Source organism: Perna viridis, chromosome 9 (assembly GCF_037379345.1).
Source record: "Perna viridis isolate PV_CMFRI_1.1 ecotype Kerala chromosome 9, ASM3737934v1, whole genome shotgun sequence".
NCBI lineage: Eukaryota > Metazoa > Mollusca > Bivalvia > Mytilida > Mytilidae > Perna > Perna viridis.
The window spans coordinates 4,327,844-4,350,199 of record NC_142453.1 but is presented as its reverse complement, the minus strand read 5'-3'; the positions used below and the strand labels follow the sequence as shown (position 1 = coordinate 4,350,199).

Below are 22,356 nucleotides of genomic sequence, written 5' to 3'. Positions count from 1 at the left end.
GACGCTAAGCCATCATCTAAAATAAACAGTGCACGCCTTACGATCACACAAACATAACCCCACAGATACGCTAACTCTTTCCCTCTTCGTTTGATGTTTAATTTGTGATAATAACCATCTCTAACCGTTTAAAGTCGGTCTTAGTTGACATTAACGTAGATGTACGTATACAACTTAGAAGCAGAGGAATCGTCTAATACGGCATAATCGAACAAGAGAACATCTCGGTGCAAGTTGTGGGAGTATTATCAGAGTCTGCAAGTTTCAGTGATTCATTGCAAAAACACATTTTTAGACTTTTTTGTTGTTTTTAACTTTTAAACAAATACAGCTTAAATAAATTATGCAATTTTGTCACAAAAACAGCTTAATGAATTACATATTTAAATGTTTTTAACAATTTGTTTTTATCTATTTGGCATTTAAAACGGATTTCTAGCCATGCTTACTGTGCATGTAAAGCCCACACAAAGTTCAAAACATATTACGCTCGTGCAACACAAAGCAACTCGTTAACAGTGTGGATTACATAGAAACAAGATGCCTTCCGAAAGACCTCTGGTGCCTCTCGCCGAAGCAATGACAAGGTACTCTTAGAAGAAGGTATATTTTAAATTTGCAGGAGAGTGTTCTATGTAACTTACATTTTAGAGACGTGTTAAAATAAACTTAAGAGTGTAACTAAATCATACATATTGGTTTCATTTGCTTTGATAATAGGTCTAAAGGTAAATTTCACTAAAAGACATACCCTACAGCCTAGAGAACAAATAAACGCGTTTATTAATATTGAAGTTTCCATGAATCAATATTATGTTGCAATGCTGAAACGATACAAAAAATTCCAGCCTTTACCAATTTTATAACCAAGGCCTAACTTGACATTATATTATGATCGTGTCTTTGTGGTTAATGAAGGGATTTGTACGCTATGGACATGATAAGAACTATCTGTCATAAAGATCGCCAAACACAGCGATGGAATTCAAACACTTAACTTTGTTTTTGATTTTTGTTTTACTTTCAACAGTTTTTCACGGTAAGTTACAATGTATTCTAATATATTTAAAGCAAGGCTTCATGATTCAAAATTCTCATAGAATGACTTTTCAGTTACGTTTGTAAATGATGCGTTCTTGCTCTTGTTTTTCAAATATTACCCAACTGAACCTAATCTTTTTATATTTCCATGAATTATAACATTAAGTCGATCTTCCTGTTGCATTTTACATGCTCTTTTTCATCTCTTTAGATTTAACAAGCTAATGCAATTTAAAGTTCATTAACTATTGTAAGGCATTTTTAAACCTTTGTTTTCTAGACTATAACATTTTATAAACCCAAGTTAAGGTTCAAAGACAATGGAGGTATTACAATTTTAGGAAACATCTACTTGTATTTCTTTTAGGAGGAAACTAGGATAAATTTGTATACCCCTTGACCAACTGCTAAACTGAAAATCGAAATCAAATTGTGTTGTTCCGAACGAAGCTCAATGATAAAGAAATCCCAAAAATTGTAAAATAAATGTTAAGGATCTTATATACTTTGGGCCCAAAATATCTACAAGAGAGCAGAAAATGGGTTTCCGACACGTGAAAAACCTTATTGTTTTATTAATGAGCAAGCGCTGCGGAAGATTACCATGACAGTTTTTGTCATCAAGTAACTCCTGCGTTTTTATATCTTGTGGGAGAATTGTCTCATATTATGACGATTTGTATTGTAGAGATACTGTCAGTTGACTGCAGTGACAAGGATGACGGTGTTTATGAACGAGGCTGCAAAGCTTTTACACGTTGTGTTAACGGTACAGCAGAGATTGTATCATGCCAGAACAAAACGAGATTCAATCCAGAAACCAACCAGTGTGATTAGTAAGAATATAATTCTATATTATTTGCTGTAGTAAACTTTGATAATTATTTTTTCCTGATTGAACGCATGGAAAACATCACTTAGTAACTTGTAAAAATAATGCTTGCTTCGAATCAAGTATTGACTGTACTAAACAATAATTTTTTCCCCATTATTTAAGAATGAATCTCAGTACACAATTGTATGCTTATCGACATAATTACATACAAGCGTTGTCAACAACAAATGTCTTTCGAAGCTCACAAATGACAATTTGTGTGACCAATATTTACCTCGATAAAACCATGCAAACATAGCATTAAATTTGTTGATGGACGACAAATTCATAATGGCCACGAGAAACTCCCGATGCCTTAAGTTAGATGAAACCTATTTCACTGAGCATTCTTTACTGTCATCTTGCAAAAACATACAGAAGTATGTATTATCCATGCGCAAATAGTGTTTGAAATGATGAAAAAATGTGTCTTTTTAAGTGGTAGAATTACAAACATTAATTTTAGAAACCTTCTTTCAAGGGGGAGATGTTCTTTATGAAATATGAAATGATGTCATATAAGTTGTTCTTTATACAAATTTTAAAGACATTTTCTCTACCAGTTTTTCATTAGTAAGCGAAACTGTGAAAATTTCCTGCAGAATCCATATAAAATCTCAAAATTGAATTCGTTGACCTATGTTTTACAATGTTAGTCCAAGGTCATTTTTGAGAAATTTTCGGAAAAAGCACACATTCATGTAGTAATTTGATTTTACAGTGCGTTCAACGTTCCTCCTCCTTGTGGTACATACCGAGACTGTTATCATTTGAGTGATGGCAGCTACCCTAATATAGAGCTGAACTGTAGATCATTTTACACATGCCAGGGTGGAATATTCCTGGGTCACACACCTTGCTCTGCTGGTAAGTTCTTGTACCGTTATATTAACACCTCCCTCTCACACAAATAGTTTCATGATACCATTCTGTCAGAAATATGAGATTTTACTAGAATACGGAATGAAAAGCGACACAGACAAAAATGAAGACCTAAGGCAGCAACCGTTTGATTCTCGGGGGAGGGGGTGGTTCTGAGACAAACTTTTTTCCCTTTAGCAACAATAACATGCAATTATTCCAGGGCCAATCAAAAACCAAGAAAATATTTCATCAAAACAATCTATTATTTGTCATCTCACCACATGCATAGCACCTTTCACATAGACAGCATGATTTATTTTTTTTGGTCATGTTTTTGAAACAAACTTTTCTTCTCTCCAATGATTAGTCAAATTATTTTATTTCCACCTGTTTTCAGAAAGAAACATTTTTTTTCTTAAAACAACCCATAGCCCCCCCCCCAGAAAATCAAATGGTTGCCGCCTAAGAACAAGCAGAAAAATTGAGATACATGTGTAAGTTTCCAAAAGTATTTTCACAGCTACCAATTTCCCATCCCTAAAGCGGGCAGAGAATGCACGCATTAAGAGGTTACATGTGAAAGCATCGTTAATGAACTAAATGAATTTTAAGCATCATCTATAAAAGCTATTGATGTGACGTCACTGCAGTTAAGGGGAGACTATCTACCTTGAGTGTTTAATACGATAACGTTTATCAAATCCAGTTAGATGTAAGTATCAAATATATATTGGAAAACGCAGACTGATTGAACAGTATTTCAACTATGGCTTTCTTTTTAGGTTTGGTATTTAATACCGGAAATCAGGTGTGTGATTGGCCATCTAACGTCACCAAACCATGTGGTTTATTATAACCAATCAAGGACTGATGCAGAATATAAAATCTACCTCTATGTAAACTACCTCAGTATCGTGACCGAACTTATCTTGCAGTGTTAATGTGTGATGTTTATATGTGTTGCCTACATTTGTGAATAATAAAGCATTCTACTTTTGAAGTTCTTCATTCTATTCAAGATGAACTGTTGCCATTTGTTGACTTTGAACAAACTAGAGGTTCCAAATAACCTGATTTGCTCACCTGGTTCATATTTCGCCTTTCGAGGGCAACTTAAAACCACAGGGACGTTTGTAAGCTTTATCATAAGGATCTTTTCATCAATTGAAAGTTTCTTTTTATTTATTATAGTGTTCAAGATTTTGGCTGAAAAAAGTCAAAAACATCCTTTAACAATAGGTATTCTTAAAACTTAATCTAACTGTGACTATGTTAGGCCTTGTTGAAAAGATAACTTGATCATTGAAAGAGTAATCAAGGGAACCAAGTATCTACCGGAAATCAAAACAATGTAGTCAAGACATGGAAAACAGACAAACACAACAAAGAACATGAAGTAACTGAAATAATACATACAAAGTAACAAAAGTAAATGAGCAACTCGGACTTCACTATAAACTGAGAGCATGGACCAGGTGCACTGGTAGGGTAAGCGTCATCTGCTCTTCTAGAAACACCCGCCGAGTTGCTCATAAAAAGTCAAGTCCGGGGTAGGCGACAGAGGAAAGGAAGACTGTGACACGTTGAACAAATCAGTTTGCATGGTGCAGATGGATACACCGTGACGATCAACGAGTTCATGATAAAACTTCGTAGTGATGACTTCAATCTTGTAGCAACTTGACCCTGTTCCTATTTGTTAGAATTCTTGAGCATATGAAACTGAAACAACATTTTTGATTCGGATTTACAAAACTTATTGACTTGAATGTTAGATAAAGGAAATATAAGTTATGTTTATGTTTAAATTATACATTTTTACATACTCTTGTCATTTTTGTTACTTTGTATTATTTTAGTTGTTTTATGTTCTTTGTTGTGTTTGTCTGTTTTCCATGACTGGTTTTTGTCCCTGGATTACATTCTTTTGATTTCCACTAGAATCTTGGTTCCCTTGATTACTCCTTGAAGTTAAGATTTTTCCAAAATGAAGTTTGAGTTATCCCTCTTTACCTAATGACAACTTAAACTCAAAACATTGCAAATTTAAGTATTCTGCACATGTAGAAGATTTACATTAGAAGACACATTGAAGGGTAGCTTCTCATCAGCAGCATTAGAACCAAATGCGAAGTAAATTCAAACTTAAGGGTAAATTGTTTACAAGAAGTGCACGAAACAGAAAAAATATCGGAATAGGAAGCCAAAACCAGCATCAGTTTTACCAGGGTATTCCAAATTATTACATTATTGTATTCCATATTAAAGCAAGGAACGACAATTTTTCAAAGACGATACCATAAAGATACTGGTGACCAAATTTGATTATAATCCTTTGAGTGGTTTCAGAGGGAAAGATTTTTAAAGAAAAGTTAACGACAACAGACGACGGAGACCAAGTGATGCAAATATCTCACCCACCTGCCTATGGTAGGCCAGGTGAGCTAATAAAATTTGAGTTGAAGCAGTTTTTGACTGATATGCGGAAATCTAAAGAAGTTAAATCTTGTCCCTCTACTTTATCAACATTTAGTGATTAATACATATAACTTCGCTGATATATGATAAAGAAATTAGACTGGTGCAATAAGAAGACAATTCCTCAAAGGCCGGGACAACAAAAGCCAACAGACAAAGCACACATGAACAAGTGGCAATAACCACAACAAAACTGTTGGTAATCTCAGGTGTTCTGATAGTATGTTTAATTCCTGTTTCTTTGCAACATACCCATCGTGCTGTTTGTTTAATGTCATGCCTTGCGGACGAGAAAGTAAATCCTAAGGTCGATTTCATAATATAAAGAAAAAAGACCTGATTAATCATTGTGACTACCATATACTTTTGGAGGGATTACCATAACCTGTGGGCAACATAACCCTGTCGAAGTATATTTTGTATAAAATGATCAGCCTTTTCTAGAGGTTCAGTATTAAGGTCACAAGTTTAAGCAAAAGGAATGTATGTAATTGATTAAAGCGTCACTTGCAAGAGCATCTGGAATGTTAGTACATAAGAAGGGATAGTTGACAACGGGTAAGTCAATGCGGTTGCGTTGTCATCTTTCAATTGAGATCCTTTCTCTTCTGTCGATTTCCAGTTGATGGCCAAATTAAGAGGAAGATTTCGACGTTCCTGTGGTATCCTTCTTTTCAAGCTCTAAATAAATAAATAATCTAATCAATTTATCTAGGATTGTTTTAGTAACATAGCATCATCTACAAAGCAGAAACTGAAATTAAAGGATTGTGTCCATTAAGTAACATATATATTTTGCTATTTTATTTTTCCTATTATCAAGAATTGTATGAAGAAATACAAATTTGGCGCCCATTAGATTCCTCTTATCTGTAGAAAACTTGCCAGTTCACCATAGATATGATTTCACCATCTGTATATCTGGTGTTGGATTCAGAATTATTTTTCACAAAATAAGATTTGTCACGGCCTGTAATCCGTTACGGATACCTGCGTGTACATCTTTAGTTTTCTTTTGTGTGTCTTGTTATTTTATTTTGTTTCTACTATATATGACGTCTCTGTATCTTGCTTGCACGTTTTGGTAATGTACTTGGATTTCAATGTCCCTGAATGGTTGTCCTTTTGTTTTGATGCTTCGGTATGTTTTGCCGATATTTTGTACAAAGAAGCATTCAATTAAGTTTGTCAGCCTTCTTTTGATGATATGGAGTATAAATATTGAAAGTTGTATACTGCTTACTATTTCAAAGCTAGAGAATTATAGATCTAAGATTATCTGCAAGTTATGTAGAATTATATCCTCTGCAAAGGAATGAGGGAGCGTTTATGTGTGCCGCAGAAGTCAAACTGGTATTTGGTAAATCTTTCAAAGGCAATAACTGAATATTAGAGCCACGATTCCGACCACACATTTGTCATACGGATCTTTACCATACATCTCAGAAACTCAATGACTTGTAGGCCTTGTAATAAGAACCACACTTACATTTTCTGAAAGTTTCTATCTACTTTCATTTTCAAGAAATAAATTAACAACTCATTTTTGGAAATCATTCATTTATAACAAATTATCATGTTGCAAGTACAGCAGACAATTTGGTAACATCGGAAATTGATAAAATCAGATTAAGGCGACAAAAAATCGTCATACAATATGCGCCATTTTTCATATTTTTTAATCTTAAACTTGATATCACAAAGCAATAAATCGTGCGATAAAAACCATCGAAGGGCTAAATATTTGCTGGAAGATATCAAAAGAAATAAAATGTATATCTCGGTGAACGTTGTAACACGATAGGAAAACGTTTCCAAATTACTGAAAAAAGTGAGTTCGATTGTAAATATTAACACTTATTATAGCCGGACCTGCGTAAGAATATTCGTGTACCTCGAATATAGGACATATTTAACGAGCATTTTACTTAATTAAGTAAAGATTTAAACTCAAAATAAAATGTGTTTTGTAAAAGCCAAGCCACGGCGTAGATACAAGAACAAAGTCATTATTATGATTAGAATCTGCGTTACATTTGAGCTAAAAAAGAGGCGGCGTAAAAAAGTTATTTTGGCGTAAGTTATTGTGATACTATTTTTGATATCCTTAATCGTTCAATTAACTTAAGGGAATGAAATACAGAATGAATAATGTAAAGTATGGTTGACGTCTTCTTTAGTAATTTGAAAAATTAAGTAAACAGTTATAGAACATCCGGTATTTAGATACCAGTCCACATAAAATCAGACACTGCCAATGGTAAAGTAACTCATGGTGAAGAAAAACCCACCAAGGTGCTTTTTAGAAAATCATATATTCATTTCCCACTATAATCAACCAAAGTAAGCAAAATAAAGAACGATAACTCTTCCAAAGCGCAAATTTCATGTACAATCTTTATAATTTTTATCTCAAAAGCGCAACAACCAAATGAAAAACTAAGATTGGTAATGGGACCAGTGACTGTTTCTGAATAAAAATTAAAACTGGATTCGGTGGGTTCTTGACCTGCACGAATCACCTTTGGTCTGATTTATAGAAAGACTATGTATTTTTCTCGCTTACTTCATTTCGACAAAAACTGATTTTGTACCCGACATTTAAATAGACTGATAACAATTCTGATTATTGTCATAATAATCCATCGTTAATGTAAAGCATTGAAAAAGAGTAATCAAGGAAACCAAGGTTATAGCGGTATTCAAAAGAATGTAATCCAGGGACAAAGACCAGACAGGGAAAAAAGACATATATAACAAAGAACATAAAGTAACTAAAATCATACATACAAAGTAACAAAAGCATATGAGCAACATGGACTCCACTAAAAACTGGGAGCATGGACCAGATGCACCGGTAGGGTAAGCGTCCTCTGCTTTTCTAGAAACACCCGCCGAGTTGCTCATAAAAAGTCAGATTCAGAAATTCAGATTCGAAAACCGGAAAAAAGAGAACATGTGTTTTTGGAGCCTTCCCATGATGAATAAAGGTATTGGGCTTGGTGGTTATGAGCTTTAAGCCAAGCTCTTTTTCCAGTCGTCATTTCGACTACAACAGAACTGGTACCGGTCATGAAGTCATTTGTGCCACTGTTGTCAACTGGATTTGTGGCAATGATTCTATTATCAATAACAAATATCGACGTGAAGTAACGTCTAGGGTATGAAACAGTAGTCCACGTGAAGTAGTAGAGTCCGTCCACAGGAGCAGTGAATTTCCCATCAGTTTTGTTGTAACAGTTGCCTACGTTTATCTTTACGTCGTCAAATTTTATAATCGTATTAGCTGGTAGGTTCTGTCTGTCAGACGTCACTCCAGCGGAGAAGGCATACTTTGTCTTCCCTGAAATTTAAGGGTAGCTGTTAAGAGTTTGCATGTTAAAGGATTATCAAAGCTAAGATAATTGTAAACTAAAAATATAGGGAAAAATATTATACCGACATAATTTTGTGTCTTAAAAAAGATATTCTATAACGCAGACAAAATCTTAACCAAAGGAAAAATTGTACCAAAGTTTCAAAAGGAAAACTAGTCTATGACTAAAATTCATATGACATGTATTGTTCCGACAACGACAAAATACCTAGACTAGATGGAAATTCGTACTTAATTCTAAAGTGTTTTCGTTTTAGCTGAATTGACATTACGATTCTTACTTGTAGACAAACAAGTTTTTACGCAGAAGAAAACAATACAAGCGGGAATATAAAAAAAGAATCGATAGCATGCAACAACAAAGGGAAAACAAGCATGAAGTAATTCAGAATGTATTTTTTTGACGGGAGGAAAACCAAACATTGCTTTATCATAGAAAGTTATATAGAAACAATTTTGATAACACAAAATAATGATTAAACTTACTGTCGCGCTCCAAGTTCTTCAGTTGTGTTGACATATTGATAGTGTCATTATGCAGAGCTATAAAGTCATTACTTCTTGCTATTTGATTTTGCAGTAAGTTCATTGTTTCCATTTTCACAGTTGTTAAATCATCATTTACTTTTGAGAGATTAAAGTTCGCACGCAAATGGTCCGATTCCTGTAGTTTAAGAATCTTGTCTCTATTTTGTAATGAATTGTTAAATACAGAAGCGAGTTCTAACTTCAATCTTTCATTTTCCTTTCCAGTTTGCAATAATTTCTGTTGTAAATCGGAAACTGTGTTCTCCAGCTCGCTATACCTCTGTTTTAGTTCGTCATGTTTAAGCCTAATTTCCATGTCTTTACATGAATTGTTGCCTGTAGCTATTTTGTTTTCAAGATATTTAAATTTTTCATCAAGCTGTGAAGTGAGCAGAGTCCAAGTTTGTTCCGATAAATGACGTTGATGATTTTCGTACTCCAGAAATTTTTCCATTGTTAGAAACTGACTGTTTGTGGCTGTTCCTGTTCCGTTTCCAAATCTGGCGCCATCCAATAAAAATCCATTTAGGCAGAATGGTAGACAGAAACAAAAGCCGAAATTTAAGATCTGCATCATGGCCGCATTTAAAGTAAGGTGCTAGTCAAGAGGCAAACCCAACGTCCTTGTGTATTTTTACAGATAAGATTATAACAATCCCCATTTGGTCAAATTTGGTATAAACAATTTATTATTCTTTATCATTGATATGTCGTTTAATCATTTTTAGATTATGTAGAGCCAAATCGTAACCGTTTTACGAATTACTTGATAATGTGTCCAGGCTGTGTCCTTTCGTCAATATTTAAATGTTCAGGCCCCAGCGCCACAAAACTTGAAAAAAGTCTGAAAAAAATCTCAAGTTTTTGTGACGTCATTAATTACAAAAACTTAGATTGGTTTTACCATGGAAATTCAGAAAAGTTAAGAATATTCTCAGACTTAAGTGTATTGAAGTTTTGTGCCGCTCATACCAAGTAGAAATATGCGACAACAAAGATATATACCATGCACCATTGTTAACGTATTTATTTACGCTGATTCTGTCGTATGAACATTTCTTTCTCCACTGTGAAAATGCTGAGAGAGTAATCAAAGGAACCAGAAATCAAAAGAATGTTATCCAGTTACAAAGACCAGACATGAAAAACTGAAATTCATTCACAGCAAATTAGTCTTTAAAGGAAAAGAAACATTTGTTTTTATTCTTAGGAACCAGACACCGTGCTTTTAGTAAACTAAATAAAATTAAAAACTTAATTTTCAGTAAATATTTGTACTGCAGTACTTGTACATATCGCCCATCACTGTAAAAGTAAACAGTAAGACCACTTTTAAGAAAATTAAAAACGACACCCTATCATTTGGTCAGACAGCTTCACAATATTGTTGTAATGTTGGTCAAATATAAGACAGAGAAACCGGGATAGTGCTGCATTTTATATTGTATTGCGTTTTTATGATATACTGGAGATTATCAGATTTCACCGAGATGTAAGAGTAACAGCTGGAATCTTTATGTTGTTACAGTTTTATAGTCCGATGCGTCTTCTCGTGGAAAATCCAGAAATACAAAAATAGGTCTACTCCTGTGATTGCCAGATTTTTCTGTATGATAAACCCTGCTGTTTTAATTACCGACAAAAATTGAAATATAAATTAACACTATTTTAAATATGTTTATGATTGCTTCATGCAAGATGTGGAGTGCGTATTTTTTACAACAATAAAGGACAACATTAGTTTTAAGGATAAATTTCTAGGATGAAAAATTCGAAAGATCTGCTGGATTTATACGTACAAAGCTTCATAGCTGAATCTGCAAAATGTACTACGAAGCCTCTTTTGAAACTATAAACTTCCTTACTTACAGCTGACAAAGACTGTCTTCAGTCTTACCACGACACTGGTGACTCCTCTAGTGTCATCAATTTAATGTGGATCACGAAAAATTCTAAAGATAATCTGGAAACCCTCAATCTTAGATTATTATCAGAATATAATAGCGTCAAGACCAGAGATTTTTCAACCTTTTGTATTACTTTTCCCTATAGTCAGTTGAAATCCCATCTAAAAAATCATTATACATTCGTTGTTACCCCTCCCAAAAAAGGTACATTTATATACAAATATGTAGTTCTTGTAGGCGATTCCTCATACTTGTGGAAAAAACCAATTCCAAATCATCTTCCATGTAGTCTATATGTGATTGTATATATACTTTGCACATACAAAAACTCTCATCATGAAGTCTACATGTGATTGTTTACACACCTTGTGCTTAAAAACTCTCAACATGTAGTCAACATATCATTGTATACATACTTCACGCATAAAAAAAAATCTTATCATGTAGCATTCATGTGATTGTATACATACTTTTCGCATTAAAACTCTCATCATGTAGTCAACATGTGATTGTTTATAAACCTTATGCATAATAAAACTCTCACCATGTAGTCCAATATGATTATATACATACTTTATGCATAAAAAAACTCTCATCATGTAGTCAACATGTGATTGTATACACACTTTGTGCATAAAATACTCTCATTACGGAGTCTATATGTGATTGTTTACATACCTTGTGCATAACAAAACACTTATTTAGTAGTCAACAAGTGATTGTATACATACTTTGCGCATTAAAAACTCTAATAATGTAGCCAACATGTGATTGTATACCAACTTTGCGCATTAAAAACCATCATTATGTAGTTCTAGTTCTAGCTTTAATCTTTCATTTCCCTTTTTTTATGTAACAACTTTTGTTGTAATTCGGAAGCCGTCTTCTCAACATCGCTATGTGTGAACTTCACTTCAATTTCTTTACATAAATTGACCCGTTGATGCATCTTTGATGACCATTTTGTTTTCAAGAGAGCTGAGAAGTGAACTGACTAAGTTTCCTAAGTTTCTTCTGTCAAATTGCGCTGATGGTTTTTGTATTTCAGATATTTTTCCATCGTCAGATATTGTCTGCTTGCTTGCTAAACCTGTCCAAATTGTAGAACTAGTTCAATCTTATAAAAAGGCATGTAGGTTAAAGGGTAGACAACGACAAAATGTTTATAAAAATCTGCATCGTCTTTGCTAATAACGCAACTCTATTCTCAAAATCCAAAGTTCTTGATTATTGATTTCTACAATCCCGATAGAGATATCATTATTATTAACTAGTTTAAAAAATAACTTAACATCTTGTGATAGAATGAAATAACTTGTTCAAATATTCTGGTGTGAGTTAATATAATTCATTACAGTGTAAAGAGTTGAATCGGTTTGTCCTATTAGTTTGTTTTAATGTTGTTACAAAGGACTTAAATCGATACTCTCATTGATTTGTTTTTGTAAGTGAAACGATTTATGGTTGAGATTATTCCCATTTATTAAGAGTGTATAGAAATAGTAATAAAACAATAAAACAACACACACACACACACACACACTAATTTAACCATAGTCTTGAGACAGAAACCAAATTATATGAACATAACTCGTCGGAAAATAATTAAGTTACGTTCAAATACACAACTTTTCAAAAACCGCTTATTACGTGTTTTTTGAAGACCTGAATTTGGTGTGCTTGAACCATGTAGTAAAAATGAATTCTTTTATTGAAATAACTTTTTACCAAAAATAATATTATTTATACCAGTGAATCTGATTTAACAGAAAACATTTAAATGAAGGGAAGACATTGTCAAATGCTTTCATACCAGACACTTTAAAGACACCCCGAAAGAAGAACAACTGTCGTTCGTGAAAAATATCTGTTATTGAAGACCATTTATAAGAAATCATTAGCATGGCTAGTCTCACTAAGTATAACATTTTATGATATCTACTTATAAATTTAAACAACTTATATTGATTATAAATGTTCACAACTTAAATCCCGAAAACATTGAACAAGTGTATATGGCATCATTCCAGTAAGCATACAGATAATCTCCTTCCCCTGAGTAAACTTTCAGCAATACTTGTTCCCTAGCTTTCATTTCCACTACGACAGTGGACGACCCAGTCATATAATCATTCGATGAATCGCTATCAACTGGATTAGTTGCCACAACATCCCCGTCATGTACTAGAACGGAAGTAAAGTCTTGGCCTGGTAACGAAATCGTTGTCCATGAAAATGTGTAGAAGCCGTCTTTCGGAGCAGTCAACTTTCCAGACGTTTTATTGTAGCAATCATTCGTGTTTAGTTTGACATTGTCAAATTTAAGTATTGTATTAGCAGCAAGATTACTCTTACTTGATTTGAACCCAACGAGAAAGGCATATTTTGTCTTTTCTGTAAAATAAAAATAATGAAACATGTATAGACTTTTTTATAAACATACGTAGGAAACTAAGACAAATGTCATAAATAACGTAGATACTGCAACCAACATCGTCACAACTATATAAATCTTTAGAACAAAAAGGACTTTTCATCCCGTGCCAAAACTATGATACTGTCTAGGAATGAAGAAAAGTTTTTATTGTATAGCTCCCAAAGCGTTGCGGGGCGATAACTTGAACAAACCTAACAAGTGTTTCAGTAATTCACTAAGGGAAAGATAACTCAATACGCTTCAAAACCCTTCAATAAACGGGCAGAAATAGAAACACAAGGCAAAGAAAAACATTTGAATTGTTGGTCTGTCCTCGTTAAAAGTGAATATGAAGTGTATATGCTTGCTGTCAACTTCCTAGTTTGAAAATTACTGCTTTTATCGGTGATTTACTTTATCTTGCCAACGCGAGTGCGAAAATATATAAAACAGTTTATATGATATATTTTACTTCTGAAGAAGTGTACATATGAAAGCGATAAATTATCAAGGTTTAAATGGGTTTTTGTGCCTTTAAATCGACGATTGCGAGCCTTCAAAAAGATGAAAACTGTCGGTTCCTTTTAAATTTAGAAGTGCAAGTCTTTGTTTAAAAAAATCAAGAACTCATTAAAATGACACAAGGCTGATAAGTCTTGTCATGTTAACCCTTGAATTGACGAAACTTCATCTAACCTTTATTAAAATGGAAAGAATAGTGCTGTCTCTAAAGTAGAGACTACAATCTTATCACTGAAATCCTCTTATGGATAAATACGATAACGTTATTGATGCTTAACTATGCATACACTATAAGAAGCTTTGTTATATAAAACTATTTTTGTTTTTATTTTTAAGATTTTGTTATGGTTTTATAATACCATATTTTGTGTAGTGTTCTGCAAGTTTTAACATTTGCTTATTACTCTCTACTATGAAAATCATGAGGTCAATGTAATGGTTTTGTAACTTCTGATTTTTAACTATATTACTATTATAAATAACCACAATCGAGGTGAAAATCGTGTAAGATATCACACCAGAAATTATGAAATTTTTCAATTTTCCACCAGTTTAAGTGAAAACGTAATTTAAGTTTAATTTGTCTTTACATCGGCAACAATTATTGTGTATTAGTTGGCCATTGAACTAATCACCATTACTAAGATGTCAGTAATGGTAGTGTCCAACGGTTTTAAAAGTCATTTTAATTTTGTAACTGATAACTTAAAAAATGACATATAGCTTTTTAATATTTTATTGATATTCAGGTTAAAGGTTTTCGAAAACAGACATGAGAGGTAAAAGCTCGCTGCAACACACTTTACCCTACATATATTACAAATACCACTAGAAACATTTGTTCTACTGTCTTTAAATCTTGAAAATAGTGAACATGTATTGATCCGGTTTTTTAGCGAAAGACTGTACCTGACGCATTGTTTGACTTTCATTCAAAACTATCACCGTGTCTTTGTCAATGGCATTCTCCGACACTACGCCCCCTTCGTGTATCAACACAGGAGAAAAGTCTTAATTAGAAACGGTAGTTCACGGGAAGGTGTAGAACCCGACCTCCGATGCAGTAAATTTTCCAGATGTTTTGTTGTAACACCCATTTGTGTTGAGTTAAATGTCATCAAATTTCAAAACAGTATTGGCAGGAATTTTTTTTTTCTTGTTGTAAAACCAACGAGAAAGGTACATTTACTATTTCCTAATGATAAAGAAATGAAATCATTAATATCTCGACAACGACGAGATTTTAACTAATTACAATTTTTAAAGGGATTCATACTTAGGGAAAACATCAAGGTTTACATTGAACAAAGACATATTAGCAATTTGTATCAAGGTAAAACTATTCCCAGGGTTACTGTCATTCAAGGTATTTAGAAAATTTTGTGTGTTATGTATGTTGCTCTCTAATCCTCGAATAAACCTCATCTTTGAAAATCTGCTCTTAAATGCAAATATATGTTGTTATTTTGCGATATGAGTCTGTATCAAAAATATTTTTATCCACTCTTTTGTTCCATTATGAGGATACCGTTTTGTAAATACAGTAATTTGCTAAATTGAGATTGATACGTGGGATTTAGTTGAACAAGGAAAGGGGAGAAACTCAAAGAAATTTATTACTTTATATAAGTCTTACTATCATTTTATTATATTTGATTGAAAATAGAATATCAATAACAGCATGAAAGCGAAGATACGAAGATACCGTTTTCGTTTTCGCTTACTTCTTTTGTATATTGTAGTTTAATGTTAATTTTGAAATTGTGTTCAGAATGAAGATGTTTATAATAATTGAGTGTTAAAAAAGGGGATAGATCGACGGGCCATTAAGATATGTTTATTCTATACTTGAAAATGTCTTGAGTTCGACAAAGAACAAGGAAAATGTTTTAAAATCCATATTTTTTCACATCAATGATTAAAGATGAATTGACAATTAAAGGGTGTTCTTTCGAGATATCACTGGGTGTAAGAATTTTTATCTTACCTATAAATTTTCATTCCATTTTCACTAGTACTGACGCATAACAATTTTGATGAAACTTTGTAACTGAATCTAAACTGCCATTTCTATTTATTTATACCACACTGTGCTCTACTTTTAAACATGATATAACTGTTTCGTGTTCGCGAGATTAGCATCATAACATGCCACTTAATAAGAAAAACAAATTCCTAGTGAGATTGACTTATTAGATGTCATGTCCATAAAAAGTCACTTGTTGATAAAATACTGCAGTTTTACACTAAACTCTGTCAATAAATTCACGTCCATTTTTATAGGCTACCCGACATGTGATAAGCTTCCTTGACTATTTACGTGTAATTTTATACTCAACATTACCCCAAAATACCTTTCTTAAACATTTTACTAGTTATTTTGTACCTTTATTCAGCTTATGAAAACATCACATCACATCTCATCGCATTACCAAATGTTATATTTTAACTGTCTCGTCTTAACTTTGTAAAACATAAAAAAACACTAGTGAATTTGTATGCCTATACTTTATTGTTGTTATTATTATTTCAGAAGATTTCATAAGTATGTTATTTTACTTGTGTCTGATCCATTTTATTAATTACAAATAAAAATGTTTAAACTAAACAAACAGAGGTTTATTCATTTGTCTGCCAAATGCACGACTAAACCCAACCCTTTCAAATAGTAATACACAGAGATATTAAACGTTCCATAGTCTAACTCATTAAAACTTCACTTACGACAGTCTTCCTTCCGGTAGTCTTACAATTGTAAAAGTATACAGACTGTTGATTTTTTTCCATTAACACCACACTGTTACATGACAAGCATAGTTAGTTCTATGTCGTCACAGTCAGCAATGTTTCTTATACAAATCAGAGAACTTAAAGATATGCTTATCTTGTAAGGAAAAGACTCATTTTTTTTAAAAACAATAGATTTTTACAAGGGCTACTACTGAAATTATCCATTAAATGAACGAAATTGTAATCTCTGACATATGAATTTTATAGGGGATGACTATCATTATTTTTATATGATAATGGTAAAATAAAATCGCTTAGAGAAAAATACATACCCAATTATTATGTAGAACGCCCTACAACTGATAAAATGGAAGGAATGACATTACAGTATTGACAAAGTTATTACTGCATCCTGGACTAATTGAAAAGATTTTCCATTGAAAGTGTATATTGCATGGTATCATTTAATGAAAATTTTCCGCCATTTTTCCATAGTGCATTTCAACTAAAATTGACCTATCAATATCTTAAAAAGGAAAATTTTAAAAGCACTTTGATGGTTATTTCTGGAGGTTACAAGGTATAAATACTTGGATAATGCAATACAATCTCTGCGTTTTTAAGTACTTAAAACAAAAAAACTATTGTATTAAGAAGTATTTCCATGAACCGGTTAACCGTCACTACATTATTTAATTTAAAACAACTATTGAAAGGAAATGTGCGCCTCCGTACAGAATGTTTTATCAAGTAATTACTTGGAAGTCAAATCCTAACGACGAGATCAATTTTCCTTATTTTTCTTAAGTGAACATGAGACTGATAGAATATCAAAAAACAATATGTATTAAAAATAAAGGGGAATCGGAATGGAAGCAACTGGCCGTTTGATAACACGTGAACGAGTAATCAAGGTAACCAAGATTCTAGCGGCAATTAAAAAAATGCAATCAAGGGACAAAGAACAGACACAGAAAACAGACAGGCACACAACAAAGAGCATACAATAAATAAAATCATACATACAAAGTAACAAAAGTAAATGAGCAACTCGGACTCCACCAAAACCTGGGGGCATTCTAATTCTAGTTTGGACTAAAAAAAAGTTCAACTGAACCAGACAGAGTATTCCACTCACAAAGAGAAGTCATGCTTATTACTTTGGCAGAATTGCATGTGATAAATTCGCATCAGTGCCAGAATTGGGCAAACATTTATGATGTTAGAAAGATTAGATTAACAAACGTAATATAAACACTTGCAAATAATTACCAAATATTCAATGAACAGTCTACAGAGTTAAAAGACATTGGTTCTGTGGTGCATATAAATTACAGTGAAATCAAAGAGAAAATTGAAGAAAGAACGAGGAAACTACAGCTGAAGCTAAGACCTTCTGACAGAGTTGAATGGTATTTAGAATCCAAATGACAACCATATCGTACTTATTTGCATATACCTTTGGTATCAATTGGATGCTTTCGTAAGGTGTGACCTATCCAGCGCCATTTTCGCTTCTTATTTCCGCTTCTTCAGTTCTGACTCTACAAGGAGTTGTTTGATCTTCTCTCATAGATATACATTTGTGATTTTCTCGGGCCATCTGATCTTCGGCATTTGTTTGAAGCAGTTATAAATACAGACTTGTAACTTACTTATGAAGTATTTTGTAGTTTTTCCAGACTCACAGCCAATATTAGAGTTTCACAATCTGATTTTGGTGTTGATTTTTGAGGTTGTATGTGGCACAAAAACTTGCAAAATTCTCATTTCTCGTTCATAGTACCTATATTTTTTGTTCCCATTATTTCTTCAAAGCCGATGTTATCTGTTCTTACCTTTGCATTAATATCTCCAATGACGATGGTGATGTCTCTTGCACTACATTTTCTTGTTGTTTCCTCAAGTAGCAAACAAAATTATTGGTTGGGGCATAGCATTGAATGATGTTGAGTGATATGCGGTTATGTGCCGTTTTAAAATTTGTAGTAATTATTCTTGGGCTCACTGGTTCCTATTCAATAATTGTTTTCTGTGTTTCCTTGGATGCTTCCCAATGAATGGCCTACTCCTCAACATGTCCTGAGTAAAGTATTTTCTCTCCTGATGATAAACGCATTTGCCCTGTGTCTTTCCATCTTGCTTCAACAATTCCTTATATCTCAACACCATATCCTCATTTCCCTAGCAATAGTTCGTGACTTGACGGTCATGTTCACGGATCGTTCCAAGTTGTAGTCTTGTTACAGATTTAGAACTAAAATGTGTCAATTCGATGGCTTTCTTTTAGCTTTTGCCACTTGACATTATTAGTCCATGGGCTGGGAAGGTCCACCATGCACCCCACTTTTCAATTAAGTTCGAAAAATCAAAGAACGTAAAAAATAGATTTTCGCCTCAACAAGGTATAAAAAGTAGACAAAAAATACAAACATGTTTCAGTTAATTTTTTGGCGACAAAAAAAATCGCAAATGGGAGGTGTAAGGGTACCTGAAAATCATATTTTGGTTGATGAGTGGGGTGCACGGGGGTTATCTCAGCCCGCGTACTATTAACAAAATTCGATACGTGCGATTAAATGCGTAGCAAATGAATGATTTCAGATAAAATACGACAAATACCTGAACCTGAGCGCTACAAATATTCGATCAATATTTCAAAATGGCCGAAAAGATATTACGTTGTCAATTTTGTGAAATTTCGTTCGATATAAAATGGCATTGTGAAACTTGCAGTCTTAGTATGTGTGATACATGTTGTACGAATATCCACTCAAAAATCAAGAATTTACATGATCATATTATTCAAAGGGTGAGTACTGAGAGTAAAGAAAATTATAATTTAGAGGAGTCTAAGCAGGTGAAGCTAAATCAAGTACGGTGTTCAACCCATCGAGAAAACACGTGTCTTTTATTTTGTCAGAACTGTGACAAGTCCGTTTGCGCATCGTGTGTCATTCAACCAAATCAGCGTGAAGAGTTAGCAAAAATTTTTGACATAAGAAAATCTAAACTTGTTGAAATGAAAACATCTATTGACCAGAGTTACCAACTTTTCTACGAAAATACCACGAGATACACAGCTATCGGTTCTATGCTGTTTGAGCAGTACAACGAAATTAAAGAGAAAATTGAAGAAAAGAAACAAATACTAAACGAGAAAACTACTGACGAAGCGGAAAATCTTTTGACCGAATTGCAAGCTATCTGGAATCCTGAGGATAATCATATTACAAAGAAAAAGGAGTATTATGCTAAGATTGAAAAGGAATTAAAGGAAAGAAAACTTCAAATAGAAAGTGCACTCGAGAATTCGAGCCCCTCGGAAACATTTTCTTTACCGGAACAGATCCCTTTATACGTTCCTGAGACAGCACCATTTGAAAACCCAAGCGACATTCCAAAGTTTACCTATATTGATAATGACTGTCTAGGAATTGTTCTGCGAGTACCTCAATTAAAGAACCTTGTTTCATTCGATGTTACATTGCCGGATATATCAGGAATTACCTCCTTTGATAATGAGAACAGTGTTTTGTACAGTAAGAAATACAAACAATTCCAACATTTTATGATGTCAGGAAAGAAGTTTGTACCAACTCTGTCCTATACACAAAATAATAACAATACGATCGATTATTCAACCAAGGCTGTCGACATAGCCGCCTGCGATCACGGAATTTTACTTTCACAGGGAAAAAATACAATCCAATGTTTTGCAAATGGATCTTCAGGTTTTAATTTCCAAGATATTGATTCACTGATATCATGTGGAATATGTGTCTCAAATTTAAAAATGATAATAGGATACTGCACAAGTTCATATTCTGCCATTGAAGCAGGTATCTTGATATATTCTAAAACATTCAAGAGAAATATAGCAAGTTCATGGAAAAAAATAAGAAAATTTGAATATAACTCTACAGAAGACAGACGGTTATTATCTTATCCTGCAAAAATCGTAATGAACATTAATCAAGATATTTGCATTATCGATCACAAAACATTCGAAATTGAAACAGACAATGAACACAACTATAAGCCTAGAACGGGACAGGTCGTTACCTTGAATGAATGGGGTACTCCACAATGGACATATGGCGGACATCCAAGCATAAATGACAGCACAATATTCACTCCATATGACATTGTAACAACATCATCTGGGTATGTCATTGTTGCTGATCGTGACTCGCATGCAATTCACTTGCTTTCTATGAACGGACAATTTATCACTAATTGTACCGAAGGGCTTGGAATAGAACATCCCTCGAGTCTGAATATAGACAAAAGGGGTCGGTTAATGATTGGTTGTTACAGTGAATGGGAAAAAAATCAGCGGAGACAGGGCGTAAAATCTAAGATTTCAAAACTTTATATTGCAAACATTTTAACATGAAAGTGAATTGAAATTACACAAATTCATTCATTTTTTAAGTATGATATGTATTGTAAATGAAACAAAACTTTCATATAATTTTAAAAATGAATTTGTATGCTTACAATAGTTGTTTCCATCGCCCATATTTAAATGAAATTGTATTCATTGCCGGCAACCTGATCTATTATTAGTCTCGCCTTACCAGAATGTCAAAAGTTAAGATTCAGAGTTGCATTTGAGCTTTAGCATATCCAGTGTCGTTTCATAAAAACAATTGGAGCTCCAAGGGATTAAATGGCTTATATATGGGCCTTATAAGCATTAAAGCTCATACTTACTTCTTGGCAAATATGGGCTCAAAATCAACACAATATACCCTCGGACTTCCAACAAAACAGCCTCTAAAATATTATTATATATAACACAACCATCTGATTTTCACTTGATACGGTTCATTCTGTTCCAGTTTAAACCACCTGTTGTGTTTTTAGGTGACAACTTTTCTATTGACCAGCATGTCAATTTAAATAGAACACAATTTTATGTCAAGCCGTTGTGGAATTTATTACCCATTTATTAATATCAATAAATATTTAATAACATATTCATATATATATATATATATATATACTAACGTGTTAATAAATATTTATCAACCTATGCATAAATGATTTATTGATATCAATAAATAGATGAATTAATAACATGTTGATAATTATATTTATTAACATGTTATTGAATCTCATTCCGGAAGACTTTTATGCCGGGTAATATCCAATGTTATTGTCATTTCGTTCCTTATCGATCGGTATCTGACAACGGTAAACGAGATACTCATAATATGCACCATTTCGTTACCAAACGGGTCTATGTGCGCATTAAGCTATATTATTCAGTATGAAATAGAAACAATTTACTGCTATACACGCAAAGGGGTAATCATCAATATTTAGTTAAATAACATCTATAACTGTACATTTCGTGCATGTAGGGCTTCATATACATGTGACGGGTGCCGTTGTGGTATCTCGACTTTAACACTTCATATAATTATTGAAATCAATAAATGATTTAATAACGTTAATATTTATCAACATATTGATAAATCATTCATGGAAATAAATATTTATTTATTAACATGTGAATATATATGTACCATTTAATAATTTATTGATATCAATAAATGGGGAATAAATTCCACAACGGCTTGTCATACACTTTCAATACATGGGGAACATC

At 33.1% G+C, this 22,356-nt stretch overlaps 3 protein-coding genes across 4 annotated transcripts; 2 read left to right on the top strand and 1 right to left on the bottom strand.

Moving 5' to 3' along the window:
* Positions 1–112: 112 nt before the first annotated feature.
* Positions 113–3,741, top strand: LOC148606188 (chondroitin proteoglycan-2-like). The gene is made up of 3 exons (XM_088544701.1): positions 113–1,877; positions 2,637–2,782; positions 3,562–3,741. The coding sequence occupies exons 1-3, from the start codon at positions 1,711–1,713 to the stop codon at positions 3,633–3,635; spliced, it is 387 nt and encodes a 128-aa protein (XP_088400827.1). The 5' UTR covers positions 113–1,710; the 3' UTR covers positions 3,636–3,741.
* Positions 3,742–4,947: 1,206 nt separating this feature from the next.
* LOC148606187 (uncharacterized) lies at positions 4,948–9,812 on the bottom strand. Of its 2 annotated transcripts, none has more exons than XM_088544699.1 (2): positions 9,120–9,812; positions 4,948–5,938 (listed from the first exon to the last, which is right to left on the bottom strand). In XM_088544699.1, exons 1-2 carry the CDS (start codon positions 9,736–9,738, stop codon positions 5,892–5,894), a joined length of 666 nt encoding a protein of 221 aa, XP_088400825.1. In that variant the 5' UTR covers positions 9,739–9,812; the 3' UTR covers positions 4,948–5,891. The 2 variants fall into 2 exon arrangements, with proteins under 2 accessions (XP_088400825.1, XP_088400824.1); XM_088544698.1 differs by lacking the exon at positions 4,948–5,938 and adding an exon at positions 6,801–8,600 and having other exon boundaries at positions 9,120–9,809.
* Positions 9,813–19,363: 9,551 nt separating this feature from the next.
* Positions 19,364–21,241, top strand: LOC148606186 (uncharacterized). Its single transcript, XM_088547189.1, has one exon. The coding sequence runs from the start codon at positions 19,399–19,401 to the stop codon at positions 21,133–21,135; it is 1,737 nt and encodes a 578-aa protein (XP_088403315.1). The 5' UTR covers positions 19,364–19,398; the 3' UTR covers positions 21,136–21,241.
* Positions 21,242–22,356: the final 1,115 nt, after the last annotated feature.

Coding starts and splice junctions, on each gene's coding strand:
- LOC148606188 (XM_088544701.1), top strand. CDS start 1,711: ATGACGATTTGTATTGTAGAGATACTGTCAGTTGACTGCAGTGACAAG. Junction 1,878..2,636: donor GAAACCAACCAGTGTGATTA/GTAAGAATATAA, acceptor TTGATTTTACAG/TGCGTTCAACGTTCCTCCTC. Junction 2,783..3,561: donor TCACACACCTTGCTCTGCTG/GTAAGTTCTTGT, acceptor CTTTCTTTTTAG/GTTTGGTATTTAATACCGGA.
- LOC148606186 (XM_088547189.1), top strand. CDS start 19,399: ATGGCCGAAAAGATATTACGTTGTCAATTTTGTGAAATTTCGTTCGAT.
- LOC148606187 (XM_088544698.1), bottom strand. CDS start 9,738: ATGATGCAGATCTTAAATTTCGGCTTTTGTTTCTGTCTACCATTCTGC. Junction 8,601..9,119: donor GAAGAACTTGGAGCGCGACA/GTAAGTTTAATC, acceptor CTTAAATTTCAG/GGAAGACAAAGTATGCCTTC.